Source organism: Hemicordylus capensis, chromosome 15 (genome assembly GCF_027244095.1).
Source record: "Hemicordylus capensis ecotype Gifberg chromosome 15, rHemCap1.1.pri, whole genome shotgun sequence".
Classification (NCBI taxonomy): domain Eukaryota; kingdom Metazoa; phylum Chordata; class Lepidosauria; order Squamata; family Cordylidae; genus Hemicordylus; species Hemicordylus capensis.
Genome location: NC_069671.1, coordinates 14,414,553 through 14,433,202, shown reverse-complemented (window position 1 = coordinate 14,433,202; position 18,650 = coordinate 14,414,553). Strand labels below are relative to the sequence as shown.

At 49.2% G+C, this 18,650-nt stretch overlaps 2 protein-coding genes across 20 annotated transcripts in view; one reads left to right on the top strand and one right to left on the bottom strand.

The window, feature by feature from the left end:
• Positions 1–6,512, top strand: part of PITPNM2 (phosphatidylinositol transfer protein membrane associated 2) — a 158,532-nt gene extending 152,020 nt beyond the window's left edge. For 17 of the 18 annotated variants that reach the window (XM_053280125.1, XM_053280128.1, XM_053280127.1 and 14 more), the window contains one exon: positions 323–6,512. In XM_053280125.1, the coding sequence (XP_053136100.1) occupies positions 323–661 (339 nt within the window). In that variant the 3' untranslated portion in view covers positions 662–6,512. The remainder of the gene's footprint in view (positions 1–322) is intronic. The other variant, XR_008312524.1, reaches the window with a different exon arrangement.
• On the bottom strand, positions 5,217–17,219 carry ARL6IP4 (ADP ribosylation factor like GTPase 6 interacting protein 4). Of its 2 annotated transcripts, none has more exons than XM_053280143.1 (6): positions 16,993–17,219; positions 13,340–13,622; positions 12,259–12,594; positions 11,066–11,183; positions 9,793–9,862; positions 5,217–8,767 (listed from the first exon to the last, which is right to left on the bottom strand). In XM_053280143.1, exons 2-6 carry the CDS (start codon positions 13,539–13,541, stop codon positions 8,711–8,713), a joined length of 783 nt encoding a protein of 260 aa, XP_053136118.1. In that variant the 5' UTR covers positions 13,542–13,622; positions 16,993–17,219; the 3' UTR covers positions 5,217–8,710. The 2 variants fall into 2 exon arrangements, with proteins under 2 accessions (XP_053136118.1, XP_053136117.1); XM_053280142.1 differs by having other exon boundaries at positions 13,340–13,554; positions 16,993–17,218.
• Between the last annotated feature and the right edge of the window lie 1,431 nt (positions 17,220–18,650).

The window sequence follows — 18,650 nt, the reverse complement described above, 5'->3', positions numbered from 1 at the left end:
CCCCTGAGGGGAAGATCTTGCAGTGCTCACTTCTAGTCTCCCATTCATATGCAACCAGGGCAAACCCTGCTTAGCTAAGGGGACAAGTCATGCTGGCTACCCCAAGACCAGCTCTTAGTACGAGTATTCATGGCTGGAGGGCAGGAAACGTACAGAAGTCCCAACTTTGGGTGGTGGAGGGCCAGCTATTGCTTGTCTTCACCCATATGTGATCTCTAATATGTGAAATGGCAGCTGTGGACATGTATCCAGCATTGGGGTCCAAGTGAAGTTTGGGGTTTTTTTGCTTCTCAGCAATAAGCAGCCCCTTCTTCTTCTGCAGTTCATCACGGAAGGCTACGCTTCCCACCTGGCGCAGCTGGAATACACCCACCGCTCCCGGCCTGCCAAGAACACGACCCGGATGGCCCTCCGGAAAGGCAGCTTTGGCCTCCCCGGCCAGGCGGAGTTCCTCCGCAAGCGGAACCACTTGCTGCGCACCATCTCGTCCCAGCCCCCAGCTGCCGGCGGGAGTGCCAGCCACAGGCCCGAGCGGACGCAGAGCCAGTCGGAGAGCGAGCGGGAGCGGGAGCGCGGCCAGAGGAGCATGAGTCTTGCCACGGGATGCTGGGGCCGGAGCGCAGCCTCCAGACTCGAACCTGGGACCCTGGGGCAGAAGTAACGCTGGCCGAGACCCAAGCACGGGCAGCCGCAAGCGCTTGCGGCGGAAGCAGAACAAGTGAAGGAGCCGAGGCCTACCGGGTGGGACAAAAAGGCAAAAATGGTGCTACTCGTTGCCAGTGAGGCGGCAATAACTTTGGGAGAGGACGACAGAGAGTTGTGGGTTTTCCCCACACACAACATGCAGGCCTTACAGCAGGGGTGCTCAGTTTGCGGAGCGGTGCCCTGAGGGAAAAAGGAGTTGCCTTTTCAAGGTGAGAGGTGCTGGAAGAGGGACGTCCAAACAGCCTCTGGGTGCAGCCCCCACTCCTTCCTGCCTCCCTCCTCTTATCCAGGTTCCGCGGTTGTAAATATGTGCCTCCTCTGCTTCTTCGCCACCAGTCAGAAGGATGCCGCTGGGGAGGGGGCACCTCGGTTCCGTGGGGGGGGGGCAGAACTGGACGAATCGGAGGGGAGCGTGGGCACAGGTGTGTTCTGTGGCCTGGACAGAGGGACGCTGCTAGATCACCACCACTTGACAACCAAGAAACACGGCTCAGATTCCAGAATCCAGCTGGTGATGGGAAGTACACGATACAGGACAAAGAAGCGCAGGTCTGCTCTGTATTCAGGCATGGAGCAGAGTCCCTTTGGCCAATCGCTAGCAATGGCTAGTTCAAGGCTGGCGGCGTGGAGTTGGTGTTGGGTGGTGGTAGGGGTTTTTTAAAGAGAAAAAGTCCAAACAAACATTAGAGGGGAAAAGATGGTTTTGGATGCTGATGGGTTGCACTTGTACCGAAAAAGAATGCAGGCAACAGGAGCCACCTTGAATTTCTGCCCCTCCGTGGACGTTGGTTGCAAGAGAGGCTACTCAGTTTTCCAGTCCTTGCGAAATCTACAGGAGGCTTTAAGAAATTAACCACAGGCTAGTTTCAAGCATCTGGAGATCAACACCTAAAAGACTGCTACATTTTCTCAGCCTAAAAAATAGCGAAGTCCAAATTCTTCCCCCTGCTCTGCCCATTTTTTCCTGCCTCTCCTCCCCCACATCGGAATCATTCCTTCTTCCTAACTTTGGTAACAGCTTTTGATGGAGGATGTAAACTTGCTTGCTTTCTAACTGTACTTAGAAAGGCAACTGTACAATGAGGCAACTGTAAAACCTCGTTGTTTTTATTTGTTTTGCACTGATAACTTTTAGAAAGGAGCCCTGTTACTATTTTATGAAGCTATAACCTCCATATTTATAGTGCATGAGAGTTAAATGTTGCTAAGCCAGAGTTCGTTCTCTCTCTCTCTCTCTCTCTCTCTCTCTCTCACACACACACACACACACACACACAAACACACACACACACTAACACTGGAGTAGGGAGCACTTCCCCCACCTTTTCCTACCAACAGTTAAAGAGCGCAAACAAAGAGATACTAGGCAATGCTTCTAGGTTGTGCAACCCAGTTAGGACATGCAAATCTAGAAAAAAGGATGGAGACCATCTTCAATGTCCCTCACTTCTCCCTGTGCAGGTGTTTCAGATTTGGTGGGTTTGGTTTGTGGCTGCCCTCTACCAGCTCAGTTTTGAAGTGCACGGTTGCTTTATAACACTCTCTAGTAGACATTATAGAACAGGAGCAACTGCAGAAGGGAAAGTGCTTGCAAGGAAGGGTCTGCAATGCTCTGGGACATCCCCACCACCCTTCACGCTCTGTCAGGATCCAGAATTTCCTGCTGCTCCTAAGGGAGCTTCCTTCCTGAACACCATTAGCCCAGGATCAAGGAAGACCTGTTCTCAATCCCAATATTGGGGTTGCCCTTTCTTGCCGATAGCTTCTGGCAATTTTAATATTTGCACAAGTGTCCTCCTTGGTTCGGCATTCCCTTTCTTCTCCCACCTTTCACCATTTGTACCACTTTCTACAAAGCTCTTTTATGTAAAACAGTAAGTTTTTCTAGACTAACAGCTTTTTCCTTAAGTTCCCCCCCCCAAAAAAAACCCAAGACTTGCAGCACTGTGAATGTGGCCCCTTTCAAACCACAGCGGGGGCTTTGACAACTCATCCAGACATTAAAAGCAAGCAAACAAAACAAAAAAGTGGGGGGACGTTGAGAATTTGCTGCTTGGATTTCAACATCAGATTCAAGAGGTGTGCTCCGTCCAGCAGGGCACCATTCTCTCATTTATCCTCCGTTAAAACTGCTGCTCTTTTGAAATGGAGCTTGTCCAACACGTCTCCGTGGCCAAGCACAGAGCCAGTTTAGGCCCATATCCAAGTTTAGGTAGGTAGCCATACTGCAAGTTTCTAAGCCACTCATCTGTGCTAAAAGCGAGCAAGGAGGTTCTGGCTGATTTTTACGACTGAAGAAAACAAAACTCTTGGCTTCCCTTTCTGCTCACTCAGGCTAGTTCTTTGCAAATGTACATCCAGAACTCTGGAGGTGGAGGAGAACCGACGTGGATGGCATCCTAGCTCTTTGCCAGCTCATCATCGCTCATCTGGTCATGCAAGCTCCAATCCACTCTGTTCAAGTTAACCAGACCATCCTCGCGCGAGAGAGAAAAGGTGGCCAGAGTGTGAGGATGCACAGTCTAGGGCTGACCTTCCCCCACTTTTCAGTCTCCCTGCCAAACAGAGTCCACGAGCCAAGACGCAGCAGAGACACTTTTCAAACTTCCAACAAGAAGTTTGATGTCCTCATCGTGTGTGTGTGTAGATAATGTAAAGCAAAGGACAATGTACATGTTGAGTGGGGGGCGGGGGGAGGAAGTGGGTAGATATATATGAAGTGAAAGTTATTTATGTTATGTAAAGAAATGATGTCTGGAGGGGAAGAAACCTTCAGAATTTATTGAGATTTCAAAGTCTAGCTTCCCCACCCCGCCCCTTTTGGTTTAAGGCATTAGGCACAAAATGACGATTTTACAGGCCACGTTTAATGTAAACTGTCAAAGGATGCAAAGTGCCATCTTGGAACGGCTTCTCCTCCACCCACATTTGAAACCGTCCACAAGAGCGACAATACGCCCCGTGTGCATTCAGCTCCTTGGCCGAGCTTCTTGCCTCTTCCAGCCATCCTCCCTCTCTGTTGTTTACATGAGCGCTTGTGTTCCGGGGAAGAGAAAAACCCCTTCGTTCAGCACCCTTTGCTTTGCTGTGGCAATACTAGATGACAGGAGCATGTGTCCAGAGAAGACAGAGGTGGCTCGGGTTGGCTTCGTGTCTTTAAAGCCACCTGCCAAGGGGCTGTCGTTCCAGCCCTCAGCCTTTACATGCTACCACCTGCCCCCCTCTGCGTTGTCCAGTCTTTGGGGTGATCAACTTGCCCCTTCTGTCACATTCAACAACCATAGCAATAGCTCAGTTTGAATGGAGGGTTGTTTCCTTTCTGTGAAGGAAAGGAGAGTGGTGTGGTGTGGCAAACTCAGCCTCCTTTTTTGCAGAGGGGCCGGACTGACGCACATTTGGAATCTGGGGCTTGTTCCCTCCCCCCGTTTGTCATGATAGAAGATGTTCTTGTCAGGTGAAATTTCCCCAGCTTTCCCTTGATTGAGAAGGACAGCTCAGCACTAGTTTACAACTGGAGGCTGTTAAGTATTAGGGCTGTTCTCACAATCAGAACTTGGGTAGAAAAAGAGTCCTACCCAACTCCAGGAGCTGTGTGCACTCCTGGACTCGGATTCTGCGCGAGTGGAAAACAAGGCCAGAGGCGGTGATCTTGTGTGCCAAGTCTCAGCGGCTTAGAAGGAGCACGCCCTCCCTGGATTCCACCCCCAGCTTTGGAACCAGGTAGGAGAAAAACCCTCCCACCCAACTGGGGCTGAGCAAATGATCAAGATCCTCCCCGGCAGACTCATTCTGCACTCACAGACAGTCAGGAATTGTGGGTACACACAGCTCCAGGACTGAGGCGTCCCCATCCGCCTAGTTATCTTCGTGAGAACTGCCCTATTAAGGGCACATCTCTGGCGTCTTCACACATTCACAGCTCAGTAAGGGAAGTGTCCCTGGCAAGGTTGGGTCTGGTCTCTCCCAGGAACGATATCTCCTGTGGGAAGCCCAGGATTGTACAAACCTATCAGCTGTGCACATGGAGGGTGGATCTGTGAAGACAATTTCTGTACGTGATGTAATTTGAAACCACCTAGACGTGTCTTCACTGTCCTCTCAGACCTACAGATCTTTTGCGAAGCCTGCACATTTGGCCTGCCTGGGCTTACGTAACTCCTACCTTTGTGATAGTCTTTCAAAGACGTTTTTGCAACTAATCTGAACTCTGGAGTGGTTTCCTTTTTTTTTCCAAGCAGGGGGCAAGGGATGCTCTGGGAAAGGATTGATTAGGAACTTTCCCCTGGCTGACATTCTGAAGCATTTGCTACAAGCACCCTTATCTGTTGCGGAAGGCAGGGTTAGGTATACTTTGCGATTGCACAGCACTCTCAGAATCTCAGTCTGCAGTTAAAATAGAGGGAAACGTCTAGCTCTCAGGTGACACTTTGGAGACACACACCCCCACCCCACCCCCGAGGAAAGTGAGCAAAATCATCAGTGGACAAAGGGGAGAAATGAAGTGTTTCCCCCCCCCCCTACTGTCCATGATATTTCACATAATATATGCGGCTGTGTCAGTTGCAACACATATTCAGATTGCACCATTTTGAGTCACTCTGACCCAGAATTGGGATTTTAGGGAGTATATATGTGCATGTTTAGCACAGAGAAGGCTTGCAGATCTTGTGTGCTAACACACCCGCTTGTGTTTGGGTGAAAGCTCTGCAGGGAGGCGTGGGGCTGAACTGTTTCAGCTTAGTTAAGGATTTCTAAAGACACCAGCTTGTTTTGTGTCCCTTCCCGTGTATGCACACAGTGACTTCCTGAGCGTCTGTCTCTTAGCCAAGAGGTTACAGTTAGTATCCTCATGGCTGGAGTGACACGGAGAGAGACTTCAGCTACCAAAAGTTAAAGGCTCTCCAAAGCTAAGGTGAGAGTGTGGCTCAGTTCAGAATCTAGTTGGGTGTCTCCTGAAAAATTGCCATCCATCACTGCAGCATTCTCAAAATGCCCCAAATGTTGCCAAACCTGTTTGTACTCAGAAGAAGAATTTAAGTTGAGGCATGATTTCTATACCACATTTGTAGCACTGTGTCTTCCCACATTACTGAACTGATATTTTGGTAGAAAAAGGAGCCCACTTGGGTTTATAAATTCTTTCCAAAACCAAGATAGTTTTCTGATACTTTAAGGTGGGCCAGATTGTTAGCATATTTTGATGAAAGCTTCTTGGTGGTGGTTGTTTTAAAAATTTTGAAGAATGTTTACTGTGTCCTCTATTTAATTCAAGAAAAGCCAGCCACCAAATGCGTTGCCAGTGAAATTGCTGTTCCTCCTGACAGTTTGATCCTGCACTTACTTAACCAGAGTCGTCCTCCTTGTTCAGGTATATTCGCCGCTGCTGCAGTTATCCTGTTAGTTCCATAAGCCTTACAGTTTCCTCGCCTCTCGTCTTTGAGCCCCCAGGCCGTCTTTCTCCCTGACTGTTAATTTTGTATTCAGCAATGTCTGTTCAGTTGAATTGGGGGCGGGGGGGGGAGTATGAGTGGGTGGGTGGGAGGAGATAGATTTATTCAAGGCAATTCAACCTGGAAGGCACAGCTGAGAAGCCTAGAATCTAGCTCGGCCCGTTGATCCATCTTTCCATTACTGCGTTTTGTGTGTGCATGAACCGTTGGTCTCCTTGTTCTTGTCTGTGACAACCATCCTGACCGTACAACTCCCTTCTCCTTGCTGTGACTGCCGCCTCGTCCTGCAGCCTGGGTGTGCTTTGTATACAGTTATCACTTGTACGTTGACATCCATTAAAAGAAATGGGAAGGCTCTTTGCGGTGTCATTGTAATCTTCTTGGCAGGGCTCTTAGGAGGCGGCGTTGGTGGCGTTAGCGAGTGGAAGGGATTTATTTTCAGAAGCGAAGTAATTTCCCAGCTGGATCAGGCCAAAGGTCCATCTCACCCTGCATTTGGTTTCCCACAGAAATGAAGTAAGAGTGGGGTTGAAGGATCCTTCCTGGTTCAACAGGATGCCCTTCTTTGCAAGCGTTCACAGTGCAATGTTCAGCTTGCCACAGGATGTCAGCAGTGTGCCTTTTTTCAGGCACTGGCCTCCAGCTGGCCAGACGATGGACCTGTTCTAGGTAACTCCCCTTCCCTACTTAAAAGACGAGCCCTTGAAATAGGTGACAAGTGGTGTGTGTTTAGGGGCAAATCACGTATCAGCTGTTGAGTTGACTGGAAGCAGTTTATTTTGGATTGTACCAAGTGGGACTTGCCTGAATAGAAGAGTTGCGGTTCTGAAAACAAATCCTATACTTTCAAGGGCAAGATACAGCCAACATTGGTGCATTTTCCAGTTCTGTTGGCTTGAAGAGGAGAGAGTAAAGCACGTGCTCAAAACTCTTGTTCAAATCTGTGCCACTCAAATGTGTGCAAATGTGAATATTAATATTCTGCAACACTTCCCCACCCTGAATCTCCCTGGGGATGATTCTAGCATGAACTACTGTTCAGCGACAGCTGAATAAAATCAAACAGGCGACAATCGAAACTAGTCTCTCAATAGTGTTTAACTGTTGGAAAAGCACACAAGCATGCCTGACATTTGCTTAATTCCCCAGACGGTAATGGCTTGTGAGCAACCCCTTCCGTCCAAGTGCCTCCTGATGAGGACAACTCGGTATTTCCTTTGGCATAGAGACAAGCAGCCAGGTGAGTGAGCTCTGCCCAAACGGAGGCTGGGAACAGGGGGAGGTGGGTGTTGGCCAAGGTTGACGGAAAACCCTCCCCTGCAACAAATCGTCCATGCCCACTGCATAAAGCCAAGGGCATGATCAGCATACAAGTGCATGGGGGGGGGACCCAAAGAGAGAGCCCTTACGTCTCTCAAGAGGTTGGACTTCCTCTGAACACTGTGGGTGCCTGCTCCTTGCAGTGCCTAATCAAGCTAGGTCAAGTGTCAAGATGCATCCTGAAATGCCGGAGGCTCAGCTCCCAACTGGAAGCTCGCTTGGCCTGAAGAACAAGGCCAGGCTCCCTGTGGGTGCTACACAGCCGGGTGAAGAACTGCCTCCAGCCGTGGTGACCAGGGCAGAGGGCTGAAGAGCAGAAAAGCTAAAAGGCTGTGGAAGCGTGACTAGACATGCCACACAGGGGGCAGGTTCCAAGCCTGCTTCTGCATGATCTGTCCAAGGCAGAGCACAGCAAGGTTTGGACCTGAGTGAGGTTTCGTTCCTGCCGTCTGCTTCGAGGCTAGAACTCTTACTACCACCATCACGTGAGTGTGAAACACTCCAGGCTCTCTCTCTCTCTCTTTTGGTGCGGGGGTTAAGGGGGAGGTGGTGCTTACAGCTGCCGCCGCTACGGGATACTTCTACAGAGGCACACACATCTCCCCGCCACATGACGATTCCTGAGCCCACCCACCAGGATGGAGCCATCCACAGCTCTGCAGGGGCTGCTCTGGAGAGGCACCCGTTTAGGCCGAGATGCACTGCATTAGGCAGGCACCATTCCTCAAGCCGGATTCCGCCCAGAGCTACTCAAAGCCAGGAACATCAAAAGGAGCAGCTTTCAGTGGAGCTGCCGGTTCAGTGCCTACAGCCACCAACATTTCTGCACAGCCCTGAGGAACCTGGTCTGTCATTGCACAAGCTATGCCCACCTGGCCCAAGCATGCAGACCAGTTTTCCCCCTTCCGTGCTCGTTTTTCTGTTAAGAGCAGGACTGAAAGCTGTGGGTAGTGGTCAGAGAGATTCGCGGGGGACCTCTAAGCAGGGCAACGGGAGCCCCCTTAAAAACCACGAGGACTTAGCAACACCGGGTAACACATGCATGCAGCAGGTCGGAAGCGGCTGCAGGTGAAGAGGATCCTGCCCTAGCAGTCTTCTCGGTAGATGCCCTCTGAAAAGGTCTCTCACTGGCATGCATATTTCACAGGAACAGGGGAAGCACAGGCCTCTTGGGCAAAGCCTCGGTGTTCGGGTACGAAAACCACATCTTTGGCATGTCAAAGGCTCCGGCCTTGTTACTGCAGCATCCCCGTCCTCATCTGGAAGGCAAGGCCATCTCCCCGGGTGGCTTGCTGTGAAGGGAGACACAAAACAGGTCACTCATCCACAGAGGGATGAGGAAACAACACGGTGTGGGTGGGCAGCTTGGCTTGACAGAAAACAACTCCTCCAGGTTCAGGCCTGTCCCCCTCAGCTAGTAGACTCTAGAGCCAGCCTGCTCTAATTAGGTCCCCCCCACCCACAGCTGTTTTTTGGACTACAAGTCCCACAATCCCCACCCACCATGGCCAATAGCCAAGGATGATGGGAATTGTAGGCCAACATTTGCAGGAAGGCCAAAGTTGAGCAGCTCTAGAGCACAAGTACGCAACCTTGGCTCTCCAGCCCTTGCTGGACTACAATTCCCATCATCCCAACAACAGCTGGACAGTCAAGGTTCAGGGCAATGTTTCCTCTGACAAGGGTCCCCACAACTCCCATAATCCCCAAGCAAAAGCCATTGGAGCTGGGGATTCTGGGAGTTGTAGTCAACAACATCTGGGAATCCCTGTTAGAGGGAACACTGGTTCAGGGGCGTAGCAAGGTTGTAGTGGGTCCTGGGACAAAAAGTGAAGATGGGCCCCAGCCCATATCTTTGCTGCAGAAGAATGAGCAGAACCCAGCTGGAGGGGACCCCTCCCACAGGGGACATCCCACCCACCCCCACTTTATAGTTGCATGCCTGCCACGGTTGCTACCCCTGCGCGAGAGAGCTCAGCGTTCTTTGATCAATCAAGCTTCCAGCCTTCAAGGAGGAAGCAGCATTAATGGAGAATGAAGGTAGGATAGGCTGAAGGTCTGTAAACCCAGCTGGGACTAGATGCAACTTTGGCTAGTGGTACAATTTCTTACGCTTTTAAGGAAACTGAAGCAAGCAGCCTGTTTCTCCTCTCAAAGTCAGTGGAGCTGCTGTAGCGTTATCAAAGCTCTGCTGATTTCTTGACCAGATGTCGCTTGTGGAGTCCCGCCTCGCGCTCTAAATACTCGAATCCACAGTCTCTACCTCACTTGCCAGCCTCCTTTGGTTCCTGCAAGCTCCCGAAACAGAGCCACGTACCTTGTTAATGTCCTTATGTCGCTCCTTAGTGACAATCTCCTCTAGGACCTCACCATCGCCCTTAATAAGTCTGCAAGAGGAAGACAGGACATGTGCCCAGCTGACTTATATTGTCAACCAACTATCAGAGCAGCAGATAGTTAAGAACATATGAAATGTAAAGGCTGAAGCAGACTTGGGATGTGCACGGAACCGGCTGGCCCGGTTTGGTTCAAGTCCCAACCGAACTCGAACCTGACCGGGCCTGTTTGGTTCGGCACCCCCTCAAACCCTGCTCCCCCGGTTCAGTCTGGTCGGGGTGTGTGTGTGTTTTGCTAAAAAAAATTAATTTTAAAAAAAATTCTAACCTTATCCCCTTCAGGAGTTATTTGGAGCAGCGGGGACGGGGGGGTTCCACAGAGGTTCCCCTCTTCCCCGCCGGCCTCCATTATCACTGCCAGCAGCCCGTTTGGCTGGTTTTTTGGCCCGTTTGGCCAATTTTCGAACTTCGGCGTGGCGGCCATTTTAGATGCCGCACCTTTTTTCTTTTTTTTAAAATCGCAATCCCCCCACCAAACCAAGCCGGCTCAACGCCGAACCTGTTCACACATCCCTAGAGCAAACCAGTCTAATAGCTGGGACCAGCAAGATGCCTTGAGCAGCTCATAAGCCAGGTATGAGGAAAATGGCCAGCTTGGTTTCCCCAGATATTCCACAAGAACCAACCTAGTCCAGCACCCTGTTTCCCACAGGCATGCCTGCTCCCCTGCAACTGGTATTGAGAGGCAACTTGCCTCTGTGGCTGACGGTGGCCTATAGCCACCAGACTAGTAGCCACGGATAGACCTGTTCTCCATGAATTTCTCTAAGCCCTCCAATCTGAGATACCAGGTCTCCTATAAGGAAGCCCCATTTTGGCCAATATCCACTAGGGGACAGCTCTTCCGTGAAACTGTCTAGTTGTCCTTTCTAAAAAGAATGAGCTGGTTCCAAATCCACCTCTGCCAAGTACTCCCTGGCTGCCTTGGGTGAGTCACTTACCTCCTAGCCTCACTTGAAATGGGAATAAGAGAGCTACTGCACAGAGGAGTTAAACACCATTCAGCACAAAGAGCTGTGTGCACTGAATGTACCTATACACGCCTGATTTAGCAACAGCACTACTTGTGACCAAATGAAATGGCCGGTGAAGGAATTTGGGGATGTCAAATGCCATGTGTGTGCTGGAGTATGCACTGGGGTTAGTAAAGGTATTCTAGCGAGCCACCACCCCCACCCCCTCCAGCGATCTCACCTCGTCCGTCCAGTTTCCGGGTCGACGACCCTCCTGATCACACTCTGTCGTGCATCCCATTCTTCTTTCGTCATGGGCTTCATGGCCTGGATGCGGGATTTCTGCTCATCCGTCAGGGCTGAAAGGCAGACTTCAGTCAGAGAACTGTCCCACCCACAAGTCCGGATCGCCAGTCTGGGAGCCCCCTAAATCAGACCCTGTGGAGGGGGAGCACATGTGTCCTACAGAAGCTGTCTAATCGAGAACGTTCAAGCCTCATGGGGCTCGAGTGAAGGAAGTGGGGAGGAAGAGAGAGAGGTCTTGGCTCCAGTGACATCAGAAGTGTTTGGACACCATGCTGGCTGAAGCCCGTTCTTGCTAGCACAGGTCAGGCTCATTCGCGCAGTGAGGAATACGGCGGGAGAAGCCTCCGACGCGAGTTAGTGAGCTGTGCCTGTTTTCCGTTCCTGTCAGAGTCAAAATCAGGGCTGCTCAACTTCGGCCCTCCAGCAGATATTGGCCTACATCTCCCACAATCCCTGGTCACTGTGGCTGGGAATTATGGGAAATGTAGTCCCCAAACAGCTGGAGGGTCAAAGTCGGGGGGGGGGGGCATCGGCAGCGATTGGGGGCTAAGCAGCAGCGGCGTCAGCAGGCTCTCTCCAAAACCCAGCAGCTGCACCCAAGACTTTAACCAGGCAGGAGGAAAAGCCCCTCCCACCCAGCTGCTGCTTTGCACAGGGATGACTGCTGGCGGCGCCCACCTCGTTTGTGACTCGCCCTCGAGCAGAAAATGGGTGTGTGCCCAGCTAGGGCAGGTGGCTCCTCCGCTCCTAGTCATGATGGTGAGAGCAAGTCTGTCAGATGGGATCTCCCAGCCGGGCAGTGGCTGAAGCTGAGACAAAGGAACAGCTGGGGCAGGAGGAGCTTCGCCTCCGGACCGTGGTTCATGGGTACGCTGGAATCGTACCCATGTGCCAACCACACTTGTCAGGAAGAGCTTGGGCAAAACTTTCCTATAAAACACTCTCCTCCCCTCTCCCAGTCTTCCCGATAAGCAGAGCAGCTGTGAAGGGTGCTCACAGTTAATTGGCAGTGGGGTGAGGTGGGGAACTCCTCTCCCCGCAACCCCACGCCCTGGAGCCAATAACATTGACCCATCAGTAACTCAGACACCCACCCAGCCTTCCTCCTGCCAGAAACACACCCCTTACCTGGCCCAGGGTCCACCAGGGCCTCTTTCTGCCACTGGTCCAGGGAAGGGCCGGGCATTTCCTCCCCCTTGGCCTTCCCCTCTTTCTCTCTCTCCTTCACTTTCTTCTTTGCTTTCTTCTTGGCCGCCTTCTTCCTCTTCTTCTTCCGCTTCTTCTCTTTCTCTTTGGTCAGCTTCTTCTTGCTTTGCTTCCTCCTTTTGAGTTTGGATTCGCCTTCGCTGGAATCTTCTGAAGAGGAAGATCCAGAAGGCGAGGAGGTGCTCGAAGAGGAAGACGACGACGACGTGGTGGTGGTGCTGGCTTTTCTCTTCTTCTTGTCCTTTTTCTTCTTTTTTGCTGGAACCCAAGCAAGTCAGACATCACATGGACTGCCTATCATGCTGCTTCTCCAATAGATTGTCCATTGAAAAGTTACCGCCCCCATTCCCGAACAGACAAGAAGTTTTGACTCCTCTTTCCTTTCTTCCCCATATTCAGTTCATCCCTGAATCCTGTTGCTTCTCCCTTAGCAATGCTCCAGTGAAGAGATGACAACTATGCCCCTTCACGTTCCCCAAAGTGAAGACTGGTTGGCACCCTGGATCTCTCTCACCTTGACAGCCTCCTCCTCTTCCTCCTCCTCCCTGGCCTCCTGTTGCTCCCATATCCCAGCCCCCTCCCCTCTGTCTGGAACTCAGCCACCAAATCGGCTTGTGCTCTAGCCTTGGCTAGCACTCTGCCTGCTCCCAGACCCAGCACAAACACTTGGTTTGTACCTTCAACGCTATCCATGGATTTCCCGTGTTGAAAATGGAGAGGAATGCTGGCCGGGAATGGCCCCCCTTCACTGAGCGATTTCTGCCTTGGTCTGCATTTGGATGGTAGGTTCTTTAGCTTTTTTTCATTTTCAGTTTTAATTTGAACCTAATGATTGTGGTTTTTAATCTGACAACTTTTTTTTGGTTTAATTTACTTAATTTAGTTAATTTTATTGTATCTTGTGTCTATCTTATTGTTGTGAGCCACCCCAAGCAGTAGTGCACTGGAGGGGCGGGGTATACATATTTTAAATAAAGAACAAATAACAAATTTTGGAAGGTACCATCTTTTGTGGAGGCTGAGCACAGCCGGAGCCTTTGAGACTCAGCTTCCTGTTTCCTGCTGGGAGACGGGCTCTTCCTGCTCCGGGAGTCTCCGCTGCTCTTCCTCCTTCTCCTCTCCTCCTCCTTCTCTATGTCTCGCCTACTCCGAGAGTCACTCCTGCTCCGACTTCGGGATCTTTTCCGCGCTTGGCTGTGAGCCATGGTCCTTTCAGGCCTGTTCCAGACAAGGAGAGCCTACTTTCAGGAGTTTGCAGCAAAAGTAGCACCCATGGAAATGCATATCTGCAATAAACCAATCCGTCATCTTTTGCCAGGGCCAAACAACACACACGCACACGCACACACGCACACACACACACACACACACACACACAGCTGCTCTGCCTTTTCAAATGCTGGCTGCGTTTTTGTTTTGGACTCTCTCAAGCAGGCTAGATGATGTGCTTCAATGAAGCGAATGACACAGCATTCACTCTCAGCTGCTGACAAGTCTTTCAAACTGAAGCAGGATCTCTGACATGTTCCACCAAGAAAAAGGTGGAGGGTAACAATCAGCACATGTAACTATCGCCACAGAAACCTTATGAGGCCAATAGCAGTGGTGGTTGCCAGTGTTTTTAGATTAGCCTTGCTCTTGTGCTCTTGTGCCTTTTGACAGCAGAAAGTGATGGCAGCCATTAGGCAGATTATGCTTTTCCCCATACTTTCTCTCCATGCCAAGAAAAGCTTCACTTGGTTCCTTTCAGTGTGTCAATCTGCTGTTAAACACACAAGTTGAGGGTCAATGAAAAGAAGTTGGCAATCTTCAGTCTTGTTAAAACAAAAGAACATAAGAATAGCCCCGCTGGATCAGGCCCAAGGCCTATCTAGTCCACCATCCTGTTTCCCTCAGTGGCCCACCAGATGCCTCTGAGAAGCCCACAGGCAAGCAGTGAGGGCATGTCCTCTCTTTGGCTGTTGTTCCTCTGCATCTGGTATTCGGAGGCATCTTGTCTCTGAGGCTGGAGGTGGCCTATAGCCATCGGACTAGGAGCCATTAATAGACCTGTCCTCAATGAATTTGTCCAAGTCCCTTTTAAAGCCATCCAAGCTGGTGGCCATCACCACATCCCATGGCATAGAATTCCAAAGATTAATTATGGGCTGTGTGAAAAAAGTACTTCCTTCGGTTGGCCCTAAATTTCCCAGCCTTCAGTTTCATGGGATGATCCCTGGCTCTAGTGTTGAGTGTGTGAGAGAGAGAAGAAATTTCTCTCTGTCCACCTTCTATGCTCCATGCATAATTTTATATACCGCAATCATGTCTCCCTGTAGTCGCCTGTTTTCCAAACCCCAGATGCTGTAGCCTTGCCTCATAAGGAAGGTGCTCAAGGCCCCTGATCATCTTGGTTGCCCTCTTCTACACCTTTTCCACTTCTACAATATCTTAAGAAATGGTGACCAGAAGTGTACATGGTACTCCAAATGTGGCCACAGCACAGATTTGTATAAGAGCATTATAATATTAGCATTTCTATTTTCAGTCCCCTTCCTTATCCCTAGCATGGAATTTGTCTTTTTAACAGCTGCCACGCACTGAGTCGACACGTTCAACGAGCTGTCCACCACGACCAAGATCTCTCGCCTGGTCAGTTCCCGACAGCTCAGACCCCATCAGCGAAAATGTGAAGTTGAGGTTTTCTGCCCCAATATGCATCACTTGCTTACACTGAACCACGTTTGCCATTTTGTCACCCATTCATCCAGTTTGGAGAACAACCAAGCACTTCAGCTCACCCATCTTGATTCGGTGGCTTCTGTAATTGGCATATAAACACCTATATGCTGAGTTACTTACCTAGCATTGGCGTGTGCTAGCTCCTTTACTGTCATTGACCTTTTTGACCAACTGCCATGTGTTTCCATCTGCTTTACTCCTGGTTCTACTCTGTTCCCTTCTGGTTTATCTGAAAGGTTTGCACCCTTGCACGCTGGAGGGTTTTGCTTGCCGAACCAGATACCCCTCAGTTTCTGTTGACAATCCAGCACCCTGGAGTTCTCTGTTTGGGTAGGCAAGGGTGGTTCTCCCTGGATAACCACCTCTGGAAGTCGCTTGTGTGAACAAATCCTTAAGCACAGGCACTGTGTTGAACATCCATGTTAGTGCTTCATGAACAGGATACTGGTGCCCATGTAGTACACTTTATTGCATTTATTTGGCCTCCAAGTAGCTCAGGGTAGTGTATATGGTTCTCTTCCCCATCTCTATCTGCGCAACAACCCTGTGAGGTAGGTTAGGATGGGAGTGTGTGACTGGTCCAAGGTCAGCCAGTGAGCTTCATGACCACGAGGGTGTTTGAATCCAGGTCTCCCTAGTCCTAGATGAACACTTGAACCACTAAACCACATTGGCTCTTGTATGTTGGACTTAGACTGGAAGAGACCCAAATTCAAATTTCTGCTCAGCTTAAAGGGTTACGTGGGTGAGTTTGAGCCAGCTGCTCTCAGTGTGATCTACCTCACAGGATCATTGTGAAGATAAAATGGAGGGAACTCCCATTTCCTGAACTTCTTGGAAGGGGTACAGGTAGGGTTGCCAACATTGTGTAGTGGTTAGAGTGCTGGACTAGGACCGGGGAGACCCGAGTTCAAATCCTCATTCAGCCACGATACTAGTTGGGTGACTCTGGGCCAGTCACTTCCCTCTCAGCCTAACCTACTTCACAGGGTTGTTGTGAAAGAGAAACTCAAGTATATAGTGGGCTCCTTGGAGGAAGAGCGGGATATAAATGTTAAATAATAATTATTATTATTTATTATGACACTTTTTATGACACTGCCCGAATAACAGACATGAGACTGAGAGTAATTGGGAGCCTAAGTGCTGTATGATTTTTTATCACTTTCAACTTAAACTATGGTATACGTTACTACTTATATTGCTTCTCCTCTGCTTATTGATATAACCAAGGTTAGCCAATAGGTGTATTATGTTTCTTTCTTTCTTTTTTCTTTTTTTTGAAAGAGAAACATTGTTAGCTAGTAAAAATAGGTTTCACCCATGAGCACTAACTATCTAGTAGCCACCACTTGCATGATTTTCATGATCCGGATACTTGGATAATGCTAAGTTAGCCAGTCATTGATGACTCTCAGTTAATGTTTTTGTTCAATGTCCCCGATATGGGACTGTTGGAAAGCCTAAGCCTGCTGCCCACCAGAGTACTCTGGTAGAGAAGGATAAGAGAAAGGAGTTGGAACTCATTAATTATTGCATTATTAGTGAAAATAACTGGTTTGATATGAGCCATAGGTTCTTCCCATTAGCTGAAAATAAGGGGGAAATGGCATCCCCTAAGGGACAGGCAGTTTGGGGCTGAAATAAGGGACGTCCCTCCTATTAAGGGACTGTTAGTAACCCTAGGTACTATGAGACGTGTATAGCTGTAAGAAATATGTTCTTTTCCTTTTAAAAAAAAATCTTCTTTTATTGCCCCAAAGTGGCGCTAGCCCTTTAAGAGAAGTACCCCGCAACTTCCCGTTCTTTAAAGCTTTTTCATCCAATCGTAGCGCTCCATCTCCCTCTAAGCCCCGCCTCCTCCTCGTCTACCAGATAAGGTCACCGCCCTGACGGGAATGGCGCGTGCGCAATGAAAACATGCCCCATTGGTACCTTTGCAGACTCAATTTTGCCCCGTCCTCTCTCAGACCGACACCGTGACCAAGTCAGGTAAGGAACTCGCCGCTGAAGTGAAGGAAGCAAGATACGGTGTGGGGGGAGACACGCCGTTGACGGGGCCTAGTTCCAACTCTTCACCTTACCTCCGCAGGCTCGGAAACCGGGCGGGCCCCCCAGCAACCGTCTCGTTAGCTTTCTCGCTGACTTCCGGTTTGCTTGCGTACGTTGCTTAGACACTTCCGCTGGGGAAATTGTGGCTGTGTACTTTAGTTCCGCCTCCATGATACTTTCAATATGGCTTGGCAGAAGAGACCAGAGAAGGGCTGCAGAGCGGGTTACCTCCTCAGGAAAGCAGCCTTGTTTATGTACACTGCTTTTCTATTTGGAAATTGTCCAAAGTAGATTACAATAGCGTCCATAATTAAAATATGACTACTACTAAAATTAAAAGCAATCTTTTTTTAATCCACCTTTGGGTAGAAGTCTATTACTTGGCACTTGTTTATTACATCCCACCCTTATTCTGAGGAACTGAAGGCACCACATATAATCCCCCTCCCATTTTATCTTGGCAATAACTCTGAGATAGGCTGGGCGGAGAGAGCTTCTTGACTAAGTATTTATTATTTCTTTATTTGATTTTATTTAGTAGTGACTTGAACTCGGTTCTTTCCCGTCATAGTTCCTTCCTGTCAGCTGGCTCTCAGTCAATTAAGCTTGTGGACCAACAGTAACTATTTGGGCCCTATATCTCTGTGCAGGCTAACTTCCCACTCCTAAAACATTCTTTTTTTAAAAAAAAGCTACTCTGCACACACCACCACCTGCTTTCATTAAAAAAGACTTTAAATATTCAGTGTGTGTCTGATCATGCCAAATGTTCCCTGCTGAAGTGAAAAATAAATAAATCCATGTATTGTTATGAAAAATAGCAACTCTGCCAACGGTGGTAGGGATTTGCATACAAATATAATAACCATTCTACTTAGAAAAAGCAATTTTGACAAGTAATGCAAACAGATAATTGACCCACAGTGCTAATGGCACATCAACATGCAGATGCACACAATCCCCATTCTTCCTCCTGCCTAAGGAAATTAATGATGTTTGGATCTTGCCTCCTTTAATCAGGGGCTTGATATGCAAATTAGTAAGGCAGTCATTAAAAGCTGAATTTTAGTGCCTCCACCCACCCCAGAGACTTGCACCAAGCCAAACTGCACTAAGCTAGCAGACTAGTTTTCTGAAAGGTCAAGTGAACAGCTGGAAAGAATTTAAAACCAAAGGATGGTTTTTAATTTTGGAGAGCTCAAATGTATGAGGCTGTCAGCCTGATCCTCTGGGGATGGAATGAAGAGAAAACCATGGATCCTTAGCCTGGGGATCAGGAATGCCCCTGCTAAATGAGCAAAGAGGCACCTTTTTAAAGTAGTGATTCTCTTTATTTAGCAGGGGGAGAGCAACTGGCCCTATCCATCTCCAGCACAGTATCCCTCCAGTGGTTGTTGCTGGCATCTATTTTATGTTTCTTTTTAGATTGTGAGCCCTTTGGGGACAGGGACCCATCTTTATTTATTCATCTATGTAAACTGCTTTGGACATTTTTGTTGAAAAGTGGTTTTAAAAATATTGATTGTAAGTAGAAGCAAACC